Source organism: Crocuta crocuta, unplaced genomic scaffold (assembly GCF_008692635.1).
Source record: "Crocuta crocuta isolate KB4526 unplaced genomic scaffold, BGI_CrCroc_1.0 scaffold944, whole genome shotgun sequence".
Classification (NCBI taxonomy): domain Eukaryota; kingdom Metazoa; phylum Chordata; class Mammalia; order Carnivora; family Hyaenidae; genus Crocuta; species Crocuta crocuta.
The window spans coordinates 421,389-430,711 of NW_027528243.1; the positions used below are offsets into that span (position 1 = coordinate 421,389).

Here is a 9,323-nt window from a genome sequence, read left to right on the forward strand (position 1 = left end):
GGAATCCGAGCAGCAGTTTTAATACATTCTTGCTTATAAAAGCGATTCCTCAGTGATTCCTGTAGTGATCCGGATAGCAGTGGAAGGAGCGAATCGTTCGTTTATGCCACGAGCAAAACTATTCCCGGGATCTGAGCATACTTCGTGAATCCGTGTTTTGGGGGATTTGGATTCTGAGCTCCTCAGAGGTTCGCTGTGCTGTTTGCAGGTGTGGACTGCCCCTCTTCTATCAGTCCCAGCCGAAGAATGCGCCTGTGACCTTCATCGTGGATGGAGCAGTAGTCAAGTTTGGCCAGGGTTTTGGCAAAACAAATATCTATACTCAGAAACAAGAGCCTCCTAAGAAGGTAATTATTGACAGACTGGTTAATATAGCTACAGATCGCCGTACATTTTTAAATGAGATTATAATGAGAAATCTCCCTTTATGGATGCATTCCTTATTAAGAGAATGCCATTTTTATGTAAAAGCAGATGTTACGTGTAACGTCCGTCATGTGTACTTTTTTCCTTTCCTATAGCTGTCCTGTGAGTAAAGTTAGAAATCGTATGGTTTTAATTACCATTTATTTCCTTTGAAATGTCTTCCCCGTTCAGTGTGGACAGTGTATTCTGCTAAGCGACATAAGTCAGAGAAAGAAAATTATATGATTTCACGCATATTTGGAATTTAAGAAACAGATGAACATAGGGGAAGGGAAGGAAAACTAAGATAAAAACAGAGGAAGGCAAACGATAAGAGACCCTTAAATACAGTGAACAAACTGAGGGTTGTTGGGAGGGGGAGGATGGGCCAAACGGGTGAGGGGCGTGGAGGAGGGCACGTGTTGGGACGAGCACTGGGTGTCATATGTAAGTGATGAATCACTAAATTCTACTCCTGAAACCAATACTATGCTGNACCGCAGCCCCCACCCCCTGCAGTCCCGCACGTGTGCGCGCACGTGCATGGACACGGCGCATGCGTGGTTCACAGAGCCAACTGCAGTGAATGACACTGAGTCCTCCTCCTGTGACGCCAGGTGATGATGACCAAACGGACGAAAGACATGGGCAAGTTCAGCTCTGTCACGGTGTCTACTATTGACGAAGAGGAAGAGGAGATCGAGGCTGTGAGTGCTTCTGCTCTCAAAGGAACTGGATGCATTGGGGGTGGGCTCCGGAAGGAAGGGGGGACTCGAGAACCAGCCCATTCGAGTAGCAGCATAATTAGAAACATCAGTCCTAGGCCTTACTCTGCTAGTAAGAGACTAGAGAAGATGAGGTGAGTCCCTATCTCCCTGGATCTCAAGGACAGTGGGCACAGTGAGCGCCAGCGAGTTGGACAACATCAGTGATTTGTTTCATACTGGGTTGTGAGATGCTTTCAAGGGGGCAGCTCCCTTGTCCCTCTTCAGTTTCAAAACTACTGGACTCAACAATTTCAGGTCCCTTCCATTCTGGCTCGAGTGCTTCGTGTGGCTCTCCTTAGCGGGAGTGGCGATTACCTTTATGGTACTTCAGTATAACGAGGTTTGCAGAGACGTGTTATCTACTCTTTTTAAAATGGTTTCGCTGCGACCTGAGCCCTCCTGGATTACTAAAAAGCTGAAGCGTTGAAAAGGGAACAGAGTCCATTTCAGTAGTAATTTTGGGATTGGAGTAGTCTAAATGGCTCCTTAAGGGCCCTGTTCCTCACTGGCCGGACCCCTGATTTAAAGGTGCCTCTTCTTCTCCCTCAGAGAGAGGTTGCTGACTCGTATGCGCAGAACGCCAAAGTGATTGAAAAACAGCTGGAGCGCAAAGGCATGAGCAAAAGGCGGCTGCAGGAGCTGGTGAGTGGCCTGGAGGGGCAAGGGCTTCTGGGTCTGAAAGACCCTCGGACGGTCAGGGAGATCCTTTCGCAAGTATGTCAGGGGCCGCCAGTGTGCTTGGCTGCCTGGTGTCTAACCCCGGGCTCTAACCAGTGGTAAGCCCTGCCCAAGTGACCGTAGCGTCCAGGCCTCCGGTTACAGCCCTTGTGAGAGAGCCCTAGCCACAGCGGTACTTGCATCTGCTGCTTGTGGTCCCAAGTCAGGAGTTACAGATCGGGGCTCCCGGACACTCTCCCAGGGTGCGACGGTGTCTGGGGGCGCTACAGTGGCAGTACTGGGACCGGGGCCTCCAGATCGGCGCTCTTAGAGCACACACCGGTTTCTGTGTCCTTCACGGGCTCCGCGTGGAGCGCGCACGTTTATATTCGATGGTGCCTACCTTTGTGTTTTCTTGATAATAACTTCTGATATTTCCTTACATTCTGACATCATACATTTGTGCCTCCTCAAAGGGTGCACCACTCCTTTCTAATGATCATAGAGGGTTTTTCGGTGACACAGGTGGGGGGGCTTGGGAGCTGCATGACCTCGCCTTAGTGTCCAAGGCAGTGCTTTCCAAATGTTCTGAGGTGAACGGCCAAGGCNGAACACGTTTGGAGGGGCGCCTGGGTGGCTCAGTCGGGTAGGCATCCGACTTCGGCTCAGGTCATGATCTCACGGTTCGTGGGTTCGAGCGCCGCGTCGGGCTCTGTGCTGACAGCTAGCTCAGAGCCTGGAGCCTGTTTCAGATTCTGTGTCTCCCTCTCTTTCTGACCCTTCCCTCCTCGCGCTGTCTCTCTCTCTCAAAAATAAATTAAAAAATGTAAAAAAAAAAAAAAGTTAAAAAGAAACAGGTTTGTAATTTATCAAATGCAATAAAAATGAATTTGCCTCAGTTACTTTTATTAAATTACTTGCTCTTATTATCCCTCTGTCAAATTGCTATACAAGTGTCTAAATGCTTACTCTTGATTTTTATGCATATCTTGCACGAACCAATAACAAATCGTTCATGGATGGCACAACTTGAAGCAGCACTGTTCTAGAAGAGTGTTTTTCTTCATGTTCTGCCGGGAATAGGATCCTGGTATGCCATGATATTGCTTCCCTGGGCCCTTGGAGGGACCTGGGGCTGTAGGAGCCCTGCACTGATCACCCTTGACCACAGCCTTGTGTTACTCCCCCCAACCTTTGCCACACAGACGTCATCATTTCCTGTGTGAACCATAATATCAGAAACATTGGAAAGCAGTTGCTGGACACTCATGACGATTTGACAACCCCTCTTCTGGTTTCTCTACTAAATGAACACGACGGGATAGAGTTGGGGCAGTTTGAGTGAGGGAGGAAAGGAAGAATTTCATGTCACGTCTCAGGGGGTAAACTTTTCTTCCTTCCCAGGCTGAACTGGAAGCCAAGAAAGCGAAAATGAAGGGGACCTTGATTGACAACCAGTTCAAATGATCAGGACCTTTCTCTCAACCCAGACTGGCGATCATGAGGAAAAAGAACTTTTTCTTGACTACATGGACTGGTACCTACCTATTGGCCCCAGCAGAAGGCTTTCCATTGCTTTCCATTGCTTTCTCCTACCTTCAGTGAGGTCTTTCAGTCCATCTGACCTGCTTTCTAGACGTAGGTTCCCCCCGCCCAGATCTTTCCATATATAGGTCCTCTGTACTATTTTTGGTCCATTTGATGTAAACTTCTTCAGCTGTGTAGAAACTCTATGAATACATCAGTGCTTGAAGAGTCTCTAGTTTCCAAAGTAGCTATTCTTCCGTCTTCAAAGTTAATAAAAACATTTAAAGATTTTTGAAAAAAATATTATGATGTGTCATAGAAAAAAATGGCACGAATGATATTTAAAGTCCTAGCAAGTCAGACTCTTTTAAGTGGCTCTCTCTATTCTTAGACTGGCAGGTATTGGCTATGGTTTGAATCTCTCTGCTGTCAGAAGAAAATCCATAAAAAGCCAGAATCTACATAGAGCTTCCTTTACTTCATGTTCAGAGAAACTTGCCTAGTCACAAACTACAGAAACGGCCTAGCCTTGGTTCCTGTACTTCAAATCTTAAAGCTCTAGGTGAGTTATTCCTCCTCAGACTTTGTACCTAAGAAGGAACAGCCAGATCAGAGGCGGGGTTGGGAGTGGGGGCGTGGCCGGGGAGGGCAGCTCAGCTCCAAATGAAAGGAGAAAAGGTAGGNTAATCCCTACCGTCTGTCCGGTCGAGCCGCTGAGAGGCATATGGGACGGAGACGTAGAGGAAGAAACGATACTGAGATAAACAGAGGGGCCTGTCTGTGATCTGGTGTTTCACATTCGCTGTGCGTAGAGGAGTGTGGTTATATTTAAACGTTTACTGCCCCACTCGTTCGGCAATGTCAGTACGCAGTGTTATGTGCATGATTTTATCTGTTCCCCGGAATTATGAGCTGTCGAGGCAGGAAGAGCATTTTAACTCATTGCATCGTCTGCAGTGGGTTGCGCTTAGCAGTCACCTAAAACGTGTGTGTGAGGTGCTGTGGGGAAAAGATAGGGCNAGGCTCCAGGCTCTGAGCTGGCAGTCAGCACAGAGCCCGACGCGGGGCTCGAACCCACGAACCGCGAGATCATGACCTAAGCGAAAGTCGGACGCTTAACCGACTAAGCCACCCAGGTGCCCCTGATAGGGCATTTTTCTTTGCCTTTTTTCCCCGATGTCCTTATTTGGAAGGAAAAGTAGGTTGGAGTAGGTAGGGGTGGATGTGAGCTAGCAAGAACCGGGAGACAGAGGGACAGGGGTCCTGGGGAAGCCCGGGCAGGGCCGTGTCACCCTCTTCCCAGTTATTCTCCTGCATCCAGTGAGGTCTTTGCAACTGGGCCTTCCTCTCCACTTCAATTCCTGTCCTCATTCCGAGAGGTGCTTAGACAGCCTGTGGATAGCTGACCTTAACCTCCGCATAGTCCTTGACTTCACCTCCAAACAGGGACCTTTCCCTTAACTCCACGCTAGCTACCAACTCCCATAACCCTATATAGCCCGGCGGTCCTGTCCACCACCTCTGAAATCCAAGATTCGAGGGATCCAGAACCCTGTTCTGGGCCCACAGCCTCCTAACGGCGTTCCCCTCGTGTTCTCGCTTCCACTAAATCTGTTCGTTTGGTTTTAGATCTTCAGATCTACTTCATCTGAAGTAGGTGGCTACTTCATCAGTAGTTATAGACAAACGTAGGGGGAGTAATAATAATAATCCTTTTAATGAGCCCTCACTAGGCGTCGGGCTAGTGGACATGCGTCGGACCATGGACAGCACTCGATGGGTATTCTCTTAATGTAACCAAGACAACGGCGCTAGGAGCTAGGTTTAACTGTTATCAGTCTCTTCTTACAAATGAGGATCTGAGGCTCTGAGAGTAGAAGGTTCCTGAGCTCCCATACCCAGTGATAAAGCCAGAAATGTGACGACAGAACTGGGCTGAACTGCCCCTCCTGTGGGATTTTTTAAAAAATATATTGTCGACAACAGGTACCAGTTTCATTTTGAAAAACCAAATGAAATGTGATGTAAAGACACTTCCATGCATTTTCTGAAATAGTCTTCCTTAGATACTAGCCCTAAACCACTTTACCATCTGGGTCAAAGTACGCATTTTGCTTCATCTTCGAGACTGCAAATCATTAGGTCATTAGCACCAGATAAGCATGTGCTCTTTAGCGTTCTATTCTTTCGTGCTGAAGTGCTTATTAAAATACTATGACATAGTTTCTCCATGGTCTCTATTTTCTTGTAGAATTTGAGCAGCAAATACAGGGTTTCAGTGTTAGTGTAAAGAGTATGGAAATTGTGGAGAGTTTTACTCTGTGTGTGTGTGTGTGTGTGCGCGCGCGCGCGTGCAGATTATCAACTGTCATAAAATAGTACAGTGTTGTAAAAGGTTTGTCTTAATAGCTGTCATAATTGGTGGCATTTGGAAGTGTCATTTTACTGCATAAGAGAAGTTAAAACGCTTTTGAAAAACTAGCTTGTCTTGACCATTTGGGGCTCGTTATCACCAGGGACCACCTCCTTTCCTTCAGGAAACATCTTCCCCTTTTGACTTCTTGATGTCTTGTTCTACTGCTTTTTCACCCGACTACTCTGTGTTTTCACTCGCTTCTAACAAAGCATCATCCGTCGCTCTTGAGCTTTTAGTGTTTGAGAATTCTTCAGGAAAACGAAAAGCATCGCTCCTGGTGAACTGAACTGGCTTCTAAACCCCATAGAACCTTGAGCCTCCTGTTTTCTCCCAGTCTTGCCATTCTGTCACTGCCTCTCTTCCATTTGACCCAGCCTGGTCCTGTGGTTGGGGATCTGAAGGCCCCTCACCTTGAGTTTATTTGTGTTTTTTTGTTTTTACGTAGGCTCCACGCCCAACGTGGGGCTTGAATGCGTGACCCTGAGATCAAGAAGTGCATGTCTACCGACTGAGCCAGCCAGGTGTCCCTGTGTTTGTTCTTTAAGTAAGATCTACGGCCCAACGTAGGGCTTAGACTCATGACCTGAAAGATCAGCGGTCGCATGCTCTACTGACTGAGCCAGCTAGGTACCCCTGGCCTTGAGTTTTTTTACCTTTAAAAAGGCTTTTTTTTTTTCTTAGTGTTTATTTTTGAGAAAGAGAGAGACAGAGCATGAATGGGGGAGGGTCAAAGAGAGAGGGAGACACAGTCGTTCCCGCCCGTGCTGCCTCTAGATCACCGAGCTCCAGCTGAAGGAGAAGGGAGGTAAGTCAGGAGGTCTCACTACCTGGGGCCCGTACAAAGCAGACTGCTCGTAGATCGACCCGTGATAAAGCACCCAGGAAGCAACTGGCTACGGAAGCCGTTCGCAAGAGTGCGCCGTCTACTGGCGGGGTGAAGAAACCTCATCGTTACAGGCCTGGACCGCACTCTGTGACATGGGACATGAGACGTTACCAGAAGTCCACCAAACTTCTGATCCGCAAACTTCCTTTCCAGCGTCTGGTGCGGGAAATTGCTCAGGACTTCAAAGCAGACCTGCGCTTACAGAGCACGGCTATCGGTGCTTTCCTGGAGGCACACGAGGCCTAGCTCGTGGGCCTCTTTGAGGACACCAGCCGGCGTGCCCTCCGTGCCAAACGTGTAACAGTTAGGCCAAAAGACATCCAGCGGGCACGCCTCGTACGTGGAGAATGTGCTTAAGAATCTACTCTGATGGAAAACATTTCATTCGTTAATTAAAAAAAAAAAATTCTCCTCTTCCTGTTCTTGGTAGTTCTGAACGTCAGATATTTTTTTCCATGGAGTCAAAAGGTACTTCAGTATATGATTGCAAATGGAAACATAGGGGACAGGAAGAGATATTGGCAGTTTTTCCATTTTCATTTGCCTGTGAATGTTTTAATATAAATGCGGGGACACAAAGCATTCATGCGGAAGCCAAAATGCTTTGGGGAACACGTTTCAGCCGTTCGCCTTTGTAGCAATTATAAATAGGCCTGTTTACATTTTTCTGGACAATGCCAGCATTTGGATTTTTCTTTAAACGGGTAAATTTCTTATTGACGGCAAAAAAATTAAATTACAAAATTAAAAAAGAAATCTTTGAATAGTTTTAGATGTACAGAAAAGTTCCAGAGATAGTTGAGAGGGAGTTCCTGTACGCCCTCCACTCGGTTCTGCTAATATTAACACCCCACGTAATGCTCGGGGGCTGAACTGTGTCCCCTCCAAAATTCCTCCAGTAAAGTGCTACCCCACAGTGTGTTGGGATTTGGAGCCAGGCCTTCGGGAAGCAATTAGGTGTGCATGATATCTTGAGGTGGGACCCTTGTGATGGGATTAGTGCCTTGAAAGAAGACCGGAGAGCCCTTTCTCTACCTGCCTGCCTCTCTCTGCCACTGAGGACACGGCAAGAAGAACGGCCATCTCTACCAGCCAGGAATAGAGCTCTCCCTCGGGACTGAGCTAGCACCCGGGCCTTGGACTTTGTAGCCTCCAGAACCATGAGAAATAAATGTCTGTTGTTTAAGCCATTCGGTCTACGGAATTTTGTTACAGCAGACCAGTCTGTATAAAACCATAGCACAGTGGTCAGAACTACGGGATTAACATTGGTACCGTAACATTAAACTACACACTCCACTGGGATTTCACCAGTTGTTCTACTGTGTCCTCTTTCTGCTCCAGGACCCAAGTCCGAATCACACACTGCATCTTTAGTGTCTCTCTCTCTCTTTAAATTTTAAGTAGGCTTCATACTCTGTGCGGAGCCCAACGCGGGGCTTAAACTCCCGACTGTGAAGTCAAGACCTGAGCTGAGATCAGGAGTCGGACGCTTAACCTCCTGAGCCCCGCCGCATGTGTCTTTAGCTTCCTCTGATCCAGGACAGGTGTTCAGTGGTATCTTGTGCTTTTAATTTGCACCTCCCTAATGAGATGGTGTCTTTGCCATGCTGCTTTCAGTTCTTCAGGGAAATGCCCAGAAGTGAGATTTTTGGGACATAAGGTAATTGTGTTTAATTTTTTGAGGAAGCCACCCTATGGTTTCTTACAGCATCCCCACCTGCAATGCACAGGGGCTCCAGTTTCCCCACATCCTCAGCAACACTGCTCATTTTCTGTGTTGGATAGTAGCCATCCTCATACGTTCGAGGTGAGACTTCATGGTTTCCACTAGCATCTAAGAATTAGCGGTGTTGAGTCACTCTTCATGTGATTCTTGCCATTTGTGTATTCTCTCCGGAGAAAGGTCTGGTCAAGTCCTTTGCCCCTTTTTAATTGGACTATTTGCTTTTTTGTTGCCGCAAACGTATTTTTATAATTGCTTTGCCACCTGTATATCTTCTTTGGAGTAGCATCATCTGTTCAGATCTTTTGCCCATTTTTAAACTGAGTTTTTTATTGTTTTTTTTTTTAAATGCTTATTTAGTTATTTTGAGAGAGAGAGAATCCCAGGCCAGCTCTGTGCCTTCAGCGCAGAGCCCAACATGGGGCTCGATCTCACAAACTGTGAGATCATAACCCGAGCCGAAACCAAGAGTCAGATGCTTGACCGACTGAGCCACCCAGGTGCCCCTGTTGTTGGGTTTTAAGAGCTCTTCATACCATCTAGATAGAAGTCTTTTATCAGATAAGTGATTTGCAACACCTCCCAGGGTGGGGGGCTGTCTTATTCTCTTAGTAGTGTAGTAGCTTTCATGACCCATGACCGTGCAGATTTTCTTCCCTAAGTTTTATATTTTACATTCAGTCTGTGATCCACTTTGAATTAATTTTTGTATGAGGCGTGAGGCATGTGTTGAGGTTCCTGTTTTTTATTCTGCATACAAATGTCCAAGTGTTCGAGTACCATCTGCTGAAGAGACTTTTCTTTCTCCATTCGGTTGCTTTTGTACCTTTGTTATAAGTCAGTTGCCTCTACTTTTGGACTTCCTCTATTGTCTGTTGTCTGTGCTTGCACGAATACCACACCATCTTGACTTGATTATCACAGCGCTGTGGTAAGTCT

General features: G+C 46.9%; 1 protein-coding gene and 1 pseudogene across 2 annotated transcripts in view; both read left to right on the top strand.

The window, feature by feature from the left end:
• STEEP1 (STING1 ER exit protein 1) overlaps positions 1-3,687 on the top strand; it is a 20,946-nt gene extending 17,259 nt beyond the window's left edge. The window contains exons 4-7 of one of the 2 annotated variants that reach the window (XM_077753075.1): positions 209-347; positions 1,023-1,112; positions 1,722-1,814; positions 3,234-3,687. In XM_077753075.1, the coding sequence (XP_077609201.1) occupies positions 209-347; positions 1,023-1,112; positions 1,722-1,814; positions 3,234-3,296 (385 nt within the window). In that variant the 3' untranslated portion in view covers positions 3,297-3,687. The remainder of the gene's footprint in view (positions 1-208; positions 348-1,022; positions 1,113-1,721; positions 1,815-3,233) is intronic. The other variant, XM_077753074.1, reaches the window with a different exon arrangement.
• On the top strand, positions 3,359-7,848 carry LOC144222558 (histone H3.3A-like; annotated as a pseudogene).
• Positions 7,849-9,323: the final 1,475 nt, after the last annotated feature.